Consider the following 18,244-nt stretch of genomic DNA (forward strand, 5'->3'; position numbering starts at 1 on the left):
GATGACTAAGGATGACTGGGAAGATCCATTTGGTTTATGAAAAAGTAGCATCGATTGAGTCTATATGATGATGTGAGGGAAAAGAAAAGAAAAGAAAAGAAAAAAAAAAGAGGTTTTGGACGATGAACGAACCGTTTTTGCGAGCCTTGAGGCGAGCAGAGAGAGCAAGCCAGACACGCCTGACAGGGAAGATGATGTTGCGCCAGACATCCATGAACTGCTGTTTCTTCTTATTCTTCTTATTCTTCTTCTTCTTCTTCTTTGTTCTCTTTGTCCTCTGCACCAGTGGCACCACCGCTACTATTCTTCTTTCTTCTCTTTCTACTGTTAGCATATCATTTCATCTTCAAACCAAACCAAACCAAAACCAAAACCTTCACCATTCCTCGTTTCTCTCTGTCTTATAAAACTCGCACACCACCGACACGTGATCTTTAATTATTCTCCTTTCACTCTTTTTCTTTTCTTTTATTTATTCACGCACCACCCACTACTGCTATTCATCACCCTTCCATTATTAACACTACCATCCACCTCATCTCATTTTTTATTTTTCTTTTCAAAATACTAAAACCTCATCCAATTTCAAATTAAATAATCTTATTTATTTACTATTTTTCATCATTCACAATTAATAGAAAAAGTCGAAAATTCATGTGTACAGATAGATACCCTGTTGTATTTATTTATTGCCGTTGCTTCAGATTGCATATAATCATTTCCCGCTATGCTTATTTAACTCACCACACTGTCACTGCCTAATAATATACTAATAATTAAACACGTTTTTATAATTAAAAATTACATTCCACCACGTGACTCACTATTTACATTCTTATGTTTTGTTGATGACGACTGAATATATATAATATATATTTATATAATTATTAAAAAATAATTTGTGAATGAATAAATAAGGGTAAAGAATGGTAGTTCTTTCATTTGTTTTGTGAGTTATTTAATTTTTGAAAGCAAAATATTGATAATAATTGAGTGATTTCCCTTAAATGATTAGAAATTGAGAAAAAGGTAATTCAAGAAAAGCGGCACTCTTTGTCGTTTTATTCATGAATATTTGAAGTTGTGAGTACCAAAATAGGAACAAACACGTTATTCATATTCTGTTGTCCTCTTTCATTCTTAAAATACAACATCCTCATTATTCATACCATTTCGAATGTTTATCCCGTACTCACATTTCACTTCACATTTTCTTCTTTTTTTTATTCAGACATCCATACACAAATATTAAAGTCTCTTACTTTTTTTGTACTGTATAAAAATGATTTATTGTTTTTACAAGATCGATTTCTCTTAGAAGACTTCTATCTTCTGTTTTCTATTTTTATGGTTTTTAGGTGTGATAGTTTTTTATTGGTTCTACTTTTTCACTTAATGAGTATGAGACTTGTAAAGAAACTCTCACGATTCGAGTATCATATATATGTAAGTTGGAAGAGAAAAATTACTTCAAGAATTTGGTTTTTTTCTGATATTCATACTTTTTGGGTGAATCTCAATTATTATGGGTCCGTTCATGGGTTAAAAAAAAAACTTAGTCATGTTTTACGTATAAGTTGTTTAATTATAGTTAATTGAGATTTTACGGGTTATGTTTGGATTAGTGAATTATTCGATTTTCTTTGGGGTCATGACAACCTTTTTAACTATAAGATATCAACTTTTTCAACTATCCAGTAATATAATTATTGAAATAACAATCTTTTCAACTATCTGGTAGTAAAATTATTGAAATATGGATAAAAAATAAAAATATTCAGAAAATAATTTTAAGAATAAATGATTCAATTAAGTGTAGAGGGAAATGAAGAAAAAGGTTGGTGTCGGTGAAGTGTGGTGAAGGAGAAGAAAAAGAAAGGTGGTTGGTTGAGCAGCAATTATAAGAAGGTGGTTGGTTGAATGACGGTACATATGTTATTGCTCTATTTCAGGCACAACAAACTTTTGGTCTTCTCAATCAATTTTTACTCTCTGTAACCAAAATATCGGTTTTAAATCTTTTTTTATTATCTCATCAAAATTCACCAACTCACCTTCTTCAAACTTCAGAAATGGGAACATAGATCCAGAAGTTTAAGATTCTTTATTTTATTATATTATTATATATAGTGTGTGTGGAATGAAGGTGAGGTTGATTACATTAGAAAAATAAGTATATTTCACTATAAAATTTATAGATAATTTGATTGATATGATAAAATAAAAAATTATAAAAAAAATTAATATAAAAATTTAATTTTTAGGAATATAAATAAAAAATAAAATAAATTTAATTAAAATATTATACTCAAAGTCATTATTGCAATTTTAGATTAATGTCTTTTGACATTTTTCCCACATACTCAGCCATGACTCTTCTCCTCCCATCCTTATACTAATTGACCCAAAATGAATGTCACATATAACAAAACCCTAAATACATGACACTAATATAGGAAACTGTACCGGTATGGGCGAGACCTCTCGTCTCCCTGACCGAGACCCACCTGGCTGCCCGAGACTTGGTCTACCTGATCGAAACCAGAGAACCTTGGTCGAGACCTAAGACTTGGCCGAAAGGCCGAGGCCGACAGCCTACCGAATTGAGACCACGAAAACCTGGCCGAGACCTTAGAGACTTGGTCGAGACGACCGAGACCATGGAATCCTGGCCGACGGCCAACCCATATTACCATTTATGCTCAAACCAAGGTGAGTGAAGTTAATCTATCATTAAAAATTAGGTAATACAATCCTAAGCGGTATCCACTTCGGTAAACGGGCCCAACAAGGTAGACCCATTAGAATAATATAAATAACACGCATCCCAAGGAGTAAGGGATGTCATTTATTACTATTCACCTATCAGAAAAGCTGACCACCCGCTTTACTGACTTGAGCGTCGTAGTGCCTTTGCAGGTACCCACCATCCGATGTTCACTCGAAACCAAGTGTCGAAGGAGAAATAGGAGGACGAGAAGAACCTCAGTTCATCACCCAGCAATCTGACCGACCGAAGTAAGGAGAAGAAGACTTCAATAGTTTTATAGGTCTCATCTTCCTAGGAGTAACAAAAACCAACCTTGGATGTGACATACAACCTTGCATATTAAGTATCACTACCAAAAAAGGGAGGTGTTAAAATAAACTACTTTTTTCCTCTTTATATATATATGAGAAAAAAAAAACATAATTTAGGAAGTGGTGTTACTTAAAGTTAGCTTACACTTTTGGCTTGAAGACGTAGGTATGTGTTGAATATTGATTGATGTTAGTACGTCATATTATCGAATCTTCTGTTACCGCTGATAACAAATCAGTAATAGCAAATAAAACTATACGTAATGTGAAAGATGTGAGATTAGGGTATATAATTAGAGATACCTTAAGTGTATTGGCAGGTCTAAACTAACAGGCAAATTATGGAAGTTTTTGGATAGGGTAAAGGGTTTTTGTATATGTACAGTAATAAAAGCATTAGGTTCTTAACACGACTTTGCCATGAAGGTTTTATAAGATTGCAAGTAATTTTATATTTTTTTCTCTATGTCTATTACTAAGGAGGATTCAGCGTGTGAGCTAAAATGGTTGCTCTTTTATCCAATCTTTGAATTATGCAGGTATCAGTCCATGCAACTGTGCTCTGTCACAATCAACCTGTTTTACACATTGCAATCAATTCTGCTTATCATAAACGAACAAGACTCAAAGTGTATTCTAAGTGTGTTCGTCATCAAAGGAAGTAATCTGTTCTCGAACTGGTTTTTTGGGATCCAGAAAACTATTGCTCCTCAATGCGCTCGTCCTCCCGGCTGTGCTTCCCTTTCCTCGATCGTCCTACTCCTCAGGCTGGGTACTTGCAGAAGGCAGTCTAACGCTCAAGTCAGTGGGGGTATCGACACTCGGTCGTCAGAGTACGTACGGTAGATAATGACATACCTTTCACGTTGAAATGCGGCCTATTTATATTACCTCAATGTGCCTTTGCTGTTGGGCCAGATTAGGGTAGTTAGTTTGCGTTTAGGATCGTGTTAGGCCACTCTTAACTATGGATTAGTCTTGCTAATCCGGTCAACCTTTGACTTGAACGTTATATGTCGGTCCGCGTGTGCGACGTGGTCGACTCTATCGTTTGGGTGACGGCTTGATCTGAAGTCTCCTACCAGTACATAATCTATTAAGAAGAGAACTATAAATCTAACTCAATTTCATAAAACTGATAAAACCGACTTATAAGATGATATTTGCACTCTCTTATATACTATAAAATATTCTAATATGTAGTCGATGCAAGATCTCTAACGTAACGTAATGAAACTGCACATGTCTCTTGTAGGCATTTTTACAAAAGGCATTAGGCAAGCCACAATTTTGCTACTTTCTTGGCAAGTTGGGCACCCGCAATCTCCATTCACCAACTTATTAGCTATTAATTAGGCCTCAAAGCTGTCATGTAATACCTTATTTTTAGCACTGATCGTAGGAAAAGTAATTTGGAATAATATCTGGTATGATATCTGTCATGCTATTTAAGGATAGTTGACCAAATTTCATACAAATGATGATGATAGGTATATGATATATTGAGGAAAATTTTACACTTCCGACCAACAAGATGTTATAATTGATGTAAATTTTTACGAAAGTCATAATAGAAGTCAACAATTTTATTCACACTACATAGTATGTTGAGAGGTTGAAATTGAAGGTTGAATAGCGTTGGTTGTTCTGTTTTTAATGACTAAAGTTCATAAAAAAACATGCAGCGCATATGATGGTGTCTGTGTTCGTGAAATGACGATGATTAATGTTGTTTGCTTCATAAACGCCTTCTTTAACCCATCTCTTCATCCCTTCTCACCTTCTATCATTACAACTGATTTTACTTCTGTTGTCTCTTTTTTTTCTTATTCAACTCAACTTTCCACTCTTTTTTCAAATGAATTTTAAAAGTAAGTGTTATTTATTAGGAATTCAGTATGATGTATTATTTGTGTACTTTTTCTTGGTGTAAACTTTGTACTCTAGAAAGAGTTAATGAAAGTAAATTGTATGAATAATTGGCATATAAATTGTTGCAGGTGAGGACATTGAGAGATGTGGTAATGGGAAATTAATTGGGATGAAGTCTGAGTTAGGTCAGCAGATGCATATGGTTTGGCGCACTAAGATAATTGTGATGCTGAATAAGGGCACTGTGGATAAATTATAGAACAAAAGAACTCAACCACATTGATAAGACTGGAAAAGGCGAATATTCTGGTGAAAATGGGAAGTTGGAACCAATTCAAATATTGTTTTTTGGGTGAGCCATAGATGTTGTGATGTTGTGTTGTGGCACCCACAATCAATTTGTGCTTAAGTCAAACACACATCATCCTTCTTTAATCCAAAATCATGTTATATAAATCTCACATTCGTTTATTCTTCTTTATCACACACCCTTCTTTCTCTCCTCTCGTTAGCCAAAGCCAATCACAAAAGATAAGAGCAAAAATGAGTGGTTGTCCTTCTTGTTTTAGAAATGTAATACCTACATTCCACTTCACACCACTAACCACGGAAGAAATTTTAGTGTTTGCAACTTGTAAAGGATGGTAAAATTAGTGATTCTTTTGGATGCTTTTTATCCAACCCAAAGTTAGCATCACCAAAAAGTTGTCAACTTTCCAAAATAACTGAGCATTGGATTCCGATAAAGAGTGGACTATCTGGATTGTTCTGAGATAAAATGTAACCTTCACATTTCATCAGCACAAAATACTTAACATGGAAGGATGGTCTTAGAAAAGAGAGGAGCATAAACTCTGTTTAATAAATATACCTTTTCTACATGGTAAGTGTTGGAGATCAAGACTCTCATAACCACCACAAACAGAGAAAATGGCATCCTCTGTTTCAATAGTACATAATTATTATGTACAACAACTGCTCTTGTTGCCAAAGAGCACTATGTTTGGTCTGGATCATTTTTCTCCATTCTATTCAATTCTGTGCCAAAGTTAGATTTCAAAGCAGAAACAGTCAAGAATCTTTGGCATACATAGCAATATAAAATTCAAAAGTACTAAATAGATGCATTAGATAGTATCCATACAAAAGACCAAAAGGAGCAAAAGAGTTTTTTTCTTTTGAAAAAATAATCAGAAAGAGCAGTTTAGAGATTTGCATATATTGTGATTTTGAGGTGGGCGAGGAAGTGGTCAAAGATTTATGCTATGTTGCTTGAGCTATGAAGCACTTAATTAATGATATTGGGCATGGTGAAACCCTGCTTCAGATACAAAAATGATTATTGCCTTGAAATGTCTCAAGTACCTGCAAGTTGGAACAGGAAGTGATTATAGGAGTGCTTGGTTATGTTATGTGACATAAAGCTCACAAAAAAGTTTGATGCTTCTGTTAACATCATTGCGTCATTCACACTAATCACATCATTAACATTAAGTTCCAGACAAGTTTATGAGGACACTTAAAAACATTCTAGATAAATTGGGAAATTGCGTAAAGGACTTTTACTGTGTTTTTGATGGAGTAGCGGAGAAGATTAGAAAAGAACGAGAAAAGTAAAAAAAAAAAAAAAAACAAGATAATAAAATATTAAAAATACAAAAAAACAGACAGATTTAACCGTTTAAATTTTTTGTAATAACAAAAATATTATGTGAAGAAATTCACTCGTAATTGATTATGCTGTAAATTTGTAACCCATATATATATAATATTTATAATTTATTTACTAATTACTAATATTTTATTAATATATTTTTTATATTATAATAAAATGAATATAAAAGAAAAGTTGTAAGTAGTGCAGATAACATTGAAGACTTTTAATGAATGATGAGTAGGTAGGGTTATTGGTGGTCTTTTGTGGTTTGTTTCCTATACTAATTCTTGGATTTGAATACTATAAAGCTGCAGCAGGTTAAGTTAAAAGAATAATTACATCACCTTTGAACATTTCATGTATTTCCTTATCTTAAAATTCATCATAAAATTACAATTGTTATTAAAAAACTAAACACTGTTCGAAAGTGGACCGCACTGGCCCAATCATAATAAACAAGGACTTGCACAACGGAAACATTCTTCATTTTAGTCATCTATGTTCTTCATGTATTCCTTTGAAAGTTTAGTTTCCATTATCAACTGTTGTTCTTTGACTAGAGAATAACCCGATTCAAGTAAAGCATCCACCGTTTGCTATCCAACCAAATACAAAAGCAGAGTCAACTTCATTACAAATATTTTCACATAAATCAAATGAAGATGTTTGTAGGAAAATAAGAAAGGAAAGAACTAAGACAAGACAATCAAACAGGTCATTTGAATTTCTTGAAGAACTCAATTAAAAAAAAAGAGACTACATTTAGTATCTTATATCTACGTAGAAAACTACAAACAGAGAATATGCTTGCATAATAAAATCAATTATTGTTCCTAATAATTATCTACTTTTTTAATAAAATAATATTTCATTTAATGCTAGAATGAATAGTCAAGTCAATTTGAATCTATCTATAATAGAGAATTCAGTACGTCATTTCATAAACTCCAATAATCTTCAACTGCTAAAGGAGCTCTAGAGCAATATTTGGTCACAACTAATCTGATCTACAGTCAATCCGGTCAGTTATTGTACCGTAACTGGATACAAAATAAATGCAGAAATAGGTAAAAAGGATGATAAATTTACCTCTGGAGGAATAAATACAGGAAGGCTTTGGTCCTTTCTTTTTTTTAGAATTTTGCTTCCGAAATTTTCAACACCTCCAATATCATCAATCCACTAAAAAGGACCACATAGTGTTATTATAAACCAGCTTTCATGAAAAAATTAATTAAATTTGGATACTGAACTTGGATTCCAGCTCTGTGATCTCGTGTATAAAGGCGTTTGTCAATTATCATTGTTGAAACTTGAAACATCAGCATTATTGGTATTTGTTTATTTCTATTTACTGTAGATTAGTCATTCTCCTGTAGCGTGGAAATATATTCCTTTAGATAAATAATATTAAGATGTAAGGTGATAAAAACATACACATTAAGATCTAAGGGTTCTCCTCTAGATTGGTTCTCTTTACGTGACATTTGGTGAGAGGCTTTATGACGAAATGGTGAGGAGTTCAATCCTTGAACCTTGGGAGAACAACAAAAAAGTTATGCATTGTAGTTTGAGAGCCTAAAGCCCTATAAACTCCACACTAACAATGTGGAAGTTGCGTTTCATTTCTAGCAATTGGATCCTTACAGAATTTCAACAGATTGTTCATCCCAAGTTCCAATAGGATTTGAAGTAAATAATTATTTGCTAATGGGGAGTTTGCCATGAAGCAACATAACGCCTCACAAAATCTCTCAGATAAATGGGTGAATAATTTATGTAGTGCCAAAAAAAACAAACACATTCAAGAGTCACATAAACAGAGAATCCTTTTTTTGTTCTCTTTTTTTATATTTTGTATTGGTGCACCTAAACCTACTGTAAGTATTTCGATAATAAAGGTAAATAAAAATTATAGTTTTGCCTTGTCGAAAAGGTAAATTGTATAGAAATAACTAAGATCTAAATGTAAACTTACCTTTAAAATAGATCTGTCATAAGTACGTGACCTTAGAGCTCCATAAAAGTCCAATGCTGTCAACAACAAAATAAATGAAAATAAACAAACCCTGATATCCCAGAGATGATGCCATCAAAATTCTATCCTTTGTAAAAATTGGTAATGTATGTTACTTAAAATCAGCCGCAGATAATAACTAATAAGCATGGAATTAAATAGGCTTGTATGTGGACAAGCATGAAAATCTCATATCCTACCAATCCAAGAAAAATAATTAGGCAACCGTGACACTTTCTTTCATATTACTTAATTTATGAAATAAAGAACATGTTACCACACGCTTTAACAAAATAACTGCTAATTAAAACTTTTCTGGACCCACATGTAATGCAGTGATAGAAACCTCTAAGATGCGGATCAGTTACCTTGATTTGGGAAAGTGTTCACAATCCCTTCAACTTCATCCCTAGAGATACCATCTTTCTCATACATTCTGTGAACGATATTCAGGATATCTTCAAGGTTAGGTTGCCTGTTCCACATTTACAGACAACATTTTAATTTTAAGGAAGAGTGGAATGGTTACCTGCCTCCATCAAAACAGATATTTACAACTCATAACATACACAATGTGATATATATGATGTAATCATTCCAAAATATGGCCTTATCAAAAAAACATCTATCATGAACATTCCACCTGCAACACTAATGTAAAACTTCAACTAAAACCATGTACTTAAACATGCACCTTCAAAAACTTCCTCAAAATGTTAAGTATAACAATCCTAGAAAGATGGCTTGCAGTTTACCAGTAAAACTTATCCATCCTTCCATCACGAATCAGCGGAGCATAAATAGTTGACAAATCATTCCCTGTTACAATGATTGGAATTCTGTTTGTGATATCTGAATCTCGCCAGTCTTGGCCAACACTTACTCTTGTAGGATTGTCTGACAGATTCATAAGTGTCCCAACAACAATTTGATTGTTGACCGTCATTTGAGTATTCCCTGTATGAAAGTAGCAACATTACATTCAGTAAATAGTTTATCAAATACCAACCACACTAGAAGATGCAGCACAGACATACACAGTGTAGTGAGCAAAAAAGGGGGTATATACCAAAAATGGTATTTATGTTTCTCCATTCTAAATCGGATATTGGCTTACCATATCTACCAAGTCCAGCATCAATATCATTGACCATCAAACAGCTCATTTTCCCCTGTATCAGGAAAGCACTACTCCACAATTTCAGAAGATTAAACAATTGCAATAACATTGCTCAACTCAAAACATAGGTATTAAAGCTAGAGGTAACAGTAATATGAACAATCTTATTCAAGCTAGAGCTAAATTAGTGTTTTATACTTAGAAATATTCATGTTAAAGGTTGTGCACCATAGAAGATTGACCTTTCCCTTGTAAATTAGATCCCTTTGATGGAAAATATGAATTAGACGTTTATTACCGTTTGTTTTACCATAAAAATTAACTCTTGCATCCAATGAAAAGCTCAAGTTCCAATGCAATTTGGAGAATGCAAAAAAGGCGGGAAGAAAAAACACTACAAGCAGATGAATATGAAGTCAACAATCTTTAGGTGATGAATATCATAAGTCTCTAATAGAATAATCTGAAGCACACATTACATTGTTCAGAAGAGGTCATATACACCAGCATTCTTTTCTGCCTAAAGCACAGGGAGGTTAAACTCTGGTAAGTTTGATTTGGAAATATCAGTGCTTAGTTTTAAACATTTTCTAGGTTATCATTTATAAAAAAAAATAAAAAAATCTTTCTAGTATCTTCATCAAAGAAATAATAACTCAATGCAACATTTTCATAATACCTTAAAAGAAGAGAAAATTGCAATGTACAACCTCCATAAAACATAGAATAACATATTTTCCAAAGCCAAAGTCATGTAATTAATCACATAAAGTAACATATTAACTTTAAAACAACACATACTGAAAACTTTAAAACTCCTAACTTGGTTCTGGACCACTTGAGATGCTGTTCTATAACGTTCGCGAATCAATTTTCCTGGCTCTCCTGTAAATGAAAAATTAGAAGGATGGGATAAGAACTAATGTAAACAAAAATTACATTAAAAAAACAATTTCCAAATAATCCCACATATAATTTTTGAGTGTTAGATGGAAGAACTAATTTGCATCGGTTAAATGGACATTATTTTGTCATTTTTCAATGAATTGGTAAAATTATTTATTTTTTAAGTATTAAAGCAATCAACTTACCAGCTCTCTCTGATTCTAGTTCCCCAGCAGACATAATTACAGGTTCAATTCCCATGGCCTGAAATATAAGTTCTGTTTGAAATGATTTCCCTTGTCCTTTTCCTCCCCAAATACCTGGAAGAAATTGAAAGTAAAGATTAAATTTTAAAATAGAACGCACAAAACATTTCTAATTAAATGTATAGATTATACATTGAAGCCTGAAGATTTCTTTGTGCGCTTAGCCATAGGTTTCACTTTTTCAGCCAGATTAAATTTAAAATTACAAGTGTGAAGTAATATAGGACTAAAAATGGGCAGGGTACAGGTTTTCTGAGACCATCAATCTCACAATCATCACATTCGTTACAGGGACAAATATCGTTTTTAAATAGACATAGTAACAGCAGGAACCTAACAACAAGTAGTTAGTTTCACTTTGTTTTGGGTTTTGGATAGACTACAGGAACATTCAGTTGCAGTTTGATTTATACCTAGAATTAAAGGAACTTTAGTGTTGAGTAGATGAGCTAGGTAGTTCTTGACAATGTGACATACTGCATTCACAGAAAAAGATAAGTTACAGTAATGTGCACAAAACGTAAGCAACATTTTAAAATTTGAACACAGAATTATAATAAGGAAAGGAGAGATGGATGGACCACATATTAACTATATGATTCTGAAAGAAATTGCCGGGAAAATCGAATAGGTATGATAAGTGCGCGAAATAAGTAATAAGTGAATAGGATAAGGAAGCAGGAGTATGACAGAGTGACACTCTCTGATAATAAATAACTTTTTTTAACCAATCCCTCATACTGCACCAAAATGAGTTATTATGACAGTTTCTTCAGAAGGGTCCATTTGGAGATAACTTACCCACTTTGTCCTGTAAAAAGGAAGAGAAGAGAAGGTGACAAAGGTTAAAGCGTGGCCGGAAGAATTGCGAGAAAGGGGAATAAATAGTAAGAAATTACCATGAAGAGAGGAGCGATGTAATAATCGCCCTGAAGGTATTGAAAGGACCTCGTCACTTTTTGACGATAATCGAACACAATGTCCGCTGCACAAGAGAAAGAAAATGCGGTATTTGGAATGATTGTCGAAAAAACGTTGAACGTAAAAAGTGAGTAATAATAAGATTAGACTAACAATCTTTGCCGAGAAAATTGCCGGCGAAAAGGGAATCGATGACGCCGGCACGCTGGCCGACGGCGATGTTCATGTTATCAGCCTCTTTGCCAAGTCTGTAGAGATAGTCTCTTCCCTCTGCGTCCTTCGCTTCCCACGACGACTGCTCTGACAATCGCTTCTCCTTCTTCTTCTTCTCCTTCTCCTCAGCCTCATCACTGCATCGAACACGCAATTGAGCTGTGTATGCATGATGCTGATATTGCAGTAGCCTTGTGTTTGGATTTGAATTTGAACTTGAATTTGGAATCGGAAGCCACAGTGGTGAGTGTGATAACCACCTCGCCATCTCGATATGACAATTCCCCGCCACTCAATCGCATTTCCATTTCTTATATACCACATCCCATTTTAACATATATTAAAAATTAATTATTCACTATATTATTCTCCTCTTATCATTATCAAATTAATTATTTCATTTATTTTGATTAAATTTGGAGAAAGTAATTTTAAGAGTGAGTAAATATTAAATTGAAAATGAAATATTTGTTGGAGCTGATACATTTGACTAGAGTCCAGTGTGGTAGGGAACTCCGGTGGAGGGAATCCAAGAGTCAGCGTCTAAGAGAGAGGAGGCAGTGAAGCGGGCTGCTTGGGCCGGGTGACCGCCAGCCCATTTAACTCTGCCATCGGTGTTAGAGCCCGGCCCAGTATTGTGGAACTCGATGTAGGTGACTTTGTTAGTGGGCTGGTGGGGCATGGGCTCCCAACCTTCAGGATCCACGACGGAGTCAATGTAGGAGTGGAGGATGGCGACGGTGGAGTAGGCTCTGAGGGGACGGCCCAGGCTCGCATGCACCTCTCTCTTTCTGCTCTCATCCTGCGGGGACATTCTGAATTCGCATCTTTGGAAGCTGAACCCAGTCTTCTCATTCGGATCCTCTCGCGACTGAGCCGTGAACGTGACGTACTCTCTGTACCGCGCGTATAACATGCAGTCCTGGAACGCCGCCGCTGCGTTGCCGTAGATGAAGTCGACTGTGCCGTAGATGGCGCACCTTTTGTAGAACTGACGACCGGAAACCGCCCACAGTGTGTCCTGGAGTCCTTCTATGGAGCATTGGTAGAATATGCTCTTGTCTGCCTCGTTCCGAATCGCCACTGCACCGCTTGCGTTTAGCCCCGCCCAGTTCGCAAACCCCATCTTCACTGCCATGAACCCATCTCCACGAATGTCTGCAAACAAACCAACCCATTTCACTCTCACTTCCTCTTTCCACGTATAATTAATATAATAAATCAATTGTTAATAAATAGACTTTAAGTCTAACTCAACATATTAGGGAACATATTAGGGGTGGTGGCCCGATAAATCCAATAAACAGTCGCTAGGATAGTCGCTAGGATAGGTTCGAACCTACCGGTGTAATTTAAGTTTACTATATAGGTTGCATGTGATGTTTGTGTTGGCACCAAAATTAAAAAGCAGAAGAGTTGAATATTAGTACCTAAGGTGGAACCTTTTTGGTAGGCTACTATTTTGGTGAGGTGAGGTCCATCTCCAAGGAGTCTAATATTAGTCTTATGAGGAGGAATGAAGAGGTATTCTTGATAAGTGCCTGCTCGAACGTGAATGGTATAAGGTTTCTCACTCATCTCCGGAGCCTTCAAGATGGCTTCTCCCACCGTTCTATAATCTCCATTTCCGTCCTTCGATACGATAACACTGCCACTGCCACCCTGCACCCGCCACAACCAAACTGAACAAAATATCACCAACACTGCACTTTTTGCTGACTCCATCGTCAAACCACGCAATGCTCCTACCATTTTCTTCCTTTCAGTGTCTATGTATATATATATAACCGGTTCGGTAGAAACCACGTTGACTTCTCTACACTCCATGCATGCAGTTGTATCTGCTTCAACAAATATATATAAACAAAGGGAAAAGAAAACTAATAACCTATTCGACCCTGAACTTGAACCATTTGAAACATAAGAGAGTTAAGTTTAAAATTGTTGTTGGGTGAAAATTATTGAACAGTAATATCCAAAAGTCGAAATGAGAGTGCAACATTTTGGTGTTGGTGCTGGGAATCCAATAAACATGGCATGAAGTTTGAGGTGATTAGAATAATAATTGGATCCCAAATTGTCTTGGGAGTGAGGGGGTTGGTTAACCAAAAAAATGGATTGGGTGAGGAGTGAATGAGTGAAAAAGAGAGAATGGGATTGAAAAATGGCGTGGGAAGGGTGAGTGTGGTAGGTGGAGGAGAAGAGAAGAGAGGTGGAGTGGAGTAGGTGGAAAAAGTCTTGAGAAGTAAGAAAAAGAGGCTTTGCTTTGTCTCCGTTTCACCAACCCCAACCCCTCTCCTCCATCCATCACATCACAGATCATCCCTTCCACTGTTCTCTTTTTCCATCCCTGCCCTTCACCAACCACCACAGTAACTCATAACTCACTCCTCCTTTATTCTTATCTTACTCTTATTATTACTATTACATTACAAATACACAACCTCTGATTTCCTCTTCTCTTCGAATACACAAACGAAAACACAGTTTCAGAAATGGCGGTTGAAACCCAACAGGGAAAGGACTTCATTTTCAGGTCCAAGCTTCCGGATATATACATCCCCAAACACCTTCCCCTCCACGCTTACTGCTTCCAAAATCTCCCTGACCACGCCTCACGCCCCTGCTTGATCAATGCCCCCACCGGAGAAGTCTACACCTACTCCGACGTCGACGCCACCGCCCGCAAAGTGGCGGCCGGCCTCCACAAATTGGGCGTGCGACAGGGCGAGGTCATCATGATCCTTCTCCCCAATTGCCCCGAATTCGTGTTCGCTTTTCTCGGGGCGTCTCATCGCGGCGCCATGGCCACTGCGGCCAACCCCTTCTTCACTGCGGCGGAGATTGCGAAGCAGGCCAAGGCGTCCAACGCCAAGGTGCTCATCACGCAGGCCTCTTACTACGAAAAGGTGAAGGAGCTGGAGGAGGTGAAGCTGGTGTTCGTGGACTCGTGTCCGGCGGCGGAGGCAGATGGCGGTGGTCACATCCATTTCTCGGAGCTGTGTGAGGGAGGCGGCGAGATGGATGAGGTGGATATAAGAGCGGATGACGTGGTGGCGTTGCCGTATTCGTCGGGGACAACGGGGCTTCCGAAGGGTGTGATGCTGACGCACAAAGGGCTGGTGACGAGCATTGCTCAGCAGGTCGACGGCGAGAATCCGAACCTCTACTACCACTCCGACGACACCATCCTCTGCGTGCTTCCCCTGTTCCACATATACTCCCTCAACTCTGTTCTGCTCTGTGGCTTGCGTTCCAAGGCTGCGATTCTCCTCATGCCCAAGTTCGAAATCAAAGCCCTCCTCGCCCTCATTCACAAACACAGAGTCACCGTTGCAGCCGTCGTTCCCCCCATCGTTCTCGCCATTGCCAGATCACCCGATCTCGCCAGCTACGACCTCTCTTCCATCAGGCTCTTCAAGTCCGGTGGAGCTCCTCTCGGCAAAGACCTCGAAGACAGTGTGAGGTCCAAATTCCCCACCGCCAGACTCGGCCAGGGTTACGGCATGACGGAGGCGGGCCCCGTGCTCACAATGTCCTTAGCTTTTGCCAAAGAAGCCATGCACGTGAAAGCAGGGGCTTGTGGAACCGTTGTGAGAAACGCGGAGATGAAGATTGTGGATCCCGAAACCGCCCAATCCCTACCTCGAAACCACTCCGGTGAAATCTGCATAAGAGGCGACCAGATCATGAAAGGTACCTATCTACCTACCCTCATTATTTTTAGTTTGAAAAGGTGGTCGAACATTGAAATCATGTACAGCATTGATTAAGGTTGTTGTGTTGTTGGCGTGTGTTGGAAGAAAAAGGTGAATGAATGAATGAACAATGTATGAATGAATGAATCAGGTTATCTGAACGACAAAGAGGCAACAGAGAGGACGATAGACAAAGAGGGTTGGTTGCACACAGGTGACATCGGTTACATCGACGAAGACGATGAGTTATTCATAGTTGATCGGTTAAAGGAACTGATCAAGTACAAAGGCTTTCAGGTGGCTCCGGCTGAACTTGAAGCCCTTCTTCTCACTCATCCCAACATCTCTGACGCCGCCGTCGTTCCGTAACTCTCTCATCTCATCATCTCATCTCAATCTCTTTCACTGACCATTCTATATATTATCCTCTGATGAACCATAAATTTCAGAATGAAGGATGAAGCCGCGGGAGAAGTACCTGTTGCATTTGTGGTGAGATCAAATGCTTGCATCGACACAACCCAGGATGAAATCAAACACTTTATCTCCAAACAAGTACCTCTTTTCCTCATCAATGCACTTTTATTACACTGCAATAACTATACTGTTTACACACGTAGTTTATCTGAAATGTGCAGGTGGTGTTTTACAAAAGAATAAGCACAGTGTTCTTCGTTGATGCAATTCCCAAGTCACCATCAGGCAAAATCTTGCGTAAGGATCTACGAGCAAAGCTAGCAGCACCTGCAGCTGTATCAAAATGATGTGACATCAATGAATCCGTTCTCGTTATTATACAATACAATGTCCCCAACAACCTTCAACAACACACAAGCAACACCGATTATTGAGAGCCTTCACCCTCTTGCTTTCGTATTTTCTTCTGTACACCATTTTCACAATCTAATACCAAAATATTTTTTAAGCAACATCATTTCAGTTTTAATTTTGAAATTACGAAATTTAAATAAACTCGTGTTCCTATATTTTATTTATAAATAAGCAATCGTTATCAGTAATTATTTTATCAACATTTTATAAATATGTCGACCATGCATGTGGCTGGCTTATTAATGAATGTTACATAATTGGTTAGATATCAAGATCAACCCACTTGCACTTCACTCGGACTAATTTCAATGGTTGCATGTTATGCAACTATATTCCGTGAGAAGAATTATTTTTAAAAAAAAGATCATTCAAGTTATTATCAGAAAACATAACAATATACATAAAGGGCTGTAAAAAAAGATAACTATCTGCAAATTTTTTATTTTTTTTTAAAAGAGGTGCAAATTATATTTAACCATACACTTTATAAACAAGTGTTTTAATCCATGTAGCGTGTACTTTTTACTCATTCAAAAACATTTTTATTCTCTTCAAAATGTAATTGGGTTTTCACAATAAAAGAAATTGCCAAATGTCATATTTATGATAAGGTTTTAATAATTTTAATAAAGTAATTTTATAAAAAAAATATTAAACCCATGAAAGCTTAAATTTTGGGCAAAAACACATGCAAATATTTCGAAGAATGTTTTTGATTAATTAAATATATTTTAATTATTTACAATAAACATAATTTTCAAATTAGTAATTCTAAAAAGTTATGGTTCCATTATCAAGCGCAGCATGTTATGCATAAGAGGAGGGAACAGAAGATCATGATGAACATCAATGAGCACTCCAATATCAAGAAGCAGGCCCAAAACACAAAACACCAAGCCTATGTATTTTAATGATTATAACTGCACTGTTAAAAACAAAAGGAAATAATGGTTGAGAATCTGAATTGGAATAGAGGGCAGAATAATATTTTATCCAAGTTATTAGAATCTCATATTTGTTTTTCTGATGAGGCACATCCTTACTGTTTCGCTGTTTTCTGTTTTGGTATTTTCTGTTTTTCTATATGTATGAGAAACTTTGACAGTAAATGCAAGCAGAGAATTATTCAGTCTTTTACATCTTTTTGGAGGAAGTCTAACCTATAAAAATAGGCATACCACAGCACTAGATAACCTCCTCAGGAGTTATAGGTTCGTAATGTTGTTTTAAATGCATTTAAGGTTTTTATTTTGAATTTTATCTTGTCTGGTGTTAGAATAATATTGTCTAAGTTTTACTGACTTTTTGGACTGAACGTCATCAACTACCACCCACCACCCAGCAAGCTTTCAAAAGTCAATAAAATGGTAATGAAACCTTAGAAATCCTTTTCCCAGTGAAGACGCAGCTGCATCCAGGTTTCATCATCGGTCTTTTCCTCCCGTGCCTCCATTCATTCATCTTACTCAAACTGCTACCATCTCCATCCTCCCCCTTAGTTTTCCTCTAACTTTTTCTTGCTTTTTTTCATTTCACAGGCCCAGTGCTAGATTTCTGTCATTGTATTTCATATGAACACATTTGACATAAAATTTGTATTTCATATGAACACATTTGACATAAAATATGAAAAGTTCACTCACATTTCAAATTTCCAATACCAATTCCAAAAAACTGAAGATA

At 36.4% G+C, this 18,244-nt stretch overlaps 3 protein-coding genes across 3 annotated transcripts; 1 reads left to right on the plus strand and 2 right to left on the minus strand.

Moving 5' to 3' along the window:
* Positions 1 to 6,928: 6,928 nt before the first annotated feature.
* Positions 6,929 to 12,324, minus strand: LOC137836112 (ribulose bisphosphate carboxylase/oxygenase activase, chloroplastic). The gene is made up of 12 exons (XM_068644962.1): positions 11,973 to 12,324; positions 11,798 to 11,883; positions 11,700 to 11,709; positions 11,312 to 11,374; positions 10,839 to 10,952; positions 10,571 to 10,632; positions 9,745 to 9,799; positions 9,383 to 9,584; positions 8,996 to 9,102; positions 8,589 to 8,644; positions 7,700 to 7,792; positions 6,929 to 7,206 (listed from the first exon to the last, which is right to left on the minus strand). The coding sequence occupies exons 1-12, from the start codon at positions 12,298 to 12,300 to the stop codon at positions 7,099 to 7,101; spliced, it is 1,284 nt and encodes a 427-aa protein (XP_068501063.1). The 5' UTR covers positions 12,301 to 12,324; the 3' UTR covers positions 6,929 to 7,098.
* Positions 12,325 to 12,458: 134 nt separating this feature from the next.
* LOC137836113 (pectinesterase-like) lies at positions 12,459 to 14,250 on the minus strand. The gene is made up of 2 exons (XM_068644963.1): positions 13,463 to 14,250; positions 12,459 to 13,190 (listed from the first exon to the last, which is right to left on the minus strand). Exons 1-2 carry the CDS (start codon positions 13,857 to 13,859, stop codon positions 12,523 to 12,525), a joined length of 1,065 nt encoding a protein of 354 aa, XP_068501064.1. The 5' UTR covers positions 13,860 to 14,250; the 3' UTR covers positions 12,459 to 12,522.
* On the plus strand, positions 14,222 to 16,659 carry LOC137836109 (4-coumarate--CoA ligase 1-like). Its single transcript, XM_068644960.1, has 4 exons — positions 14,222 to 15,728; positions 15,882 to 16,095; positions 16,180 to 16,285; positions 16,369 to 16,659. The coding sequence occupies exons 1-4, from the start codon at positions 14,528 to 14,530 to the stop codon at positions 16,492 to 16,494; spliced, it is 1,647 nt and encodes a 548-aa protein (XP_068501061.1). The 5' UTR covers positions 14,222 to 14,527; the 3' UTR covers positions 16,495 to 16,659.
* Positions 16,660 to 18,244: the final 1,585 nt, after the last annotated feature.

Source organism: Phaseolus vulgaris, chromosome 5, assembly GCF_000499845.2.
Source record: "Phaseolus vulgaris cultivar G19833 chromosome 5, P. vulgaris v2.0, whole genome shotgun sequence".
Lineage (NCBI taxonomy): Eukaryota > Viridiplantae > Streptophyta > Magnoliopsida > Fabales > Fabaceae > Phaseolus > Phaseolus vulgaris.

Excerpts from the sequence above, each read along its gene's own strand:
- LOC137836112 (XM_068644962.1), bottom strand. The coding sequence starts at position 12,300 with ATGGCGAGGTGGTTATCACACTCACCACTGTGGCTTCCGATTCCAAAT. Across the intron at positions 10,953-11,311 it reads TAAAGTTCCTTTAATTCTAG|GTATTTGGGGAGGAAAAGGA; the intron begins GTATAAATCAAA and ends AATTTCTTCCAG. Across the intron at positions 7,793-8,588 it reads ATGACAGATCTATTTTAAAG|TGGATTGATGATATTGGAGG; the intron begins GTAAGTTTACAT and ends GGTCCTTTTTAG.
- LOC137836113 (XM_068644963.1), bottom strand. The coding sequence starts at position 13,859 with ATGGAGTGTAGAGAAGTCAACGTGGTTTCTACCGAACCGGTTATATAT. Across the intron at positions 13,191-13,462 it reads CCAAAAAGGTTCCACCTTAG|ACATTCGTGGAGATGGGTTC; the intron begins GTACTAATATTC and ends GTTTGTTTGCAG.
- LOC137836109 (XM_068644960.1), top strand. The coding sequence starts at position 14,528 with ATGGCGGTTGAAACCCAACAGGGAAAGGACTTCATTTTCAGGTCCAAG. Across the intron at positions 16,096-16,179 it reads TCTGACGCCGCCGTCGTTCC|AATGAAGGATGAAGCCGCGG; the intron begins GTAACTCTCTCA and ends CATAAATTTCAG. Across the intron at positions 16,286-16,368 it reads AACACTTTATCTCCAAACAA|GTGGTGTTTTACAAAAGAAT; the intron begins GTACCTCTTTTC and ends TGAAATGTGCAG.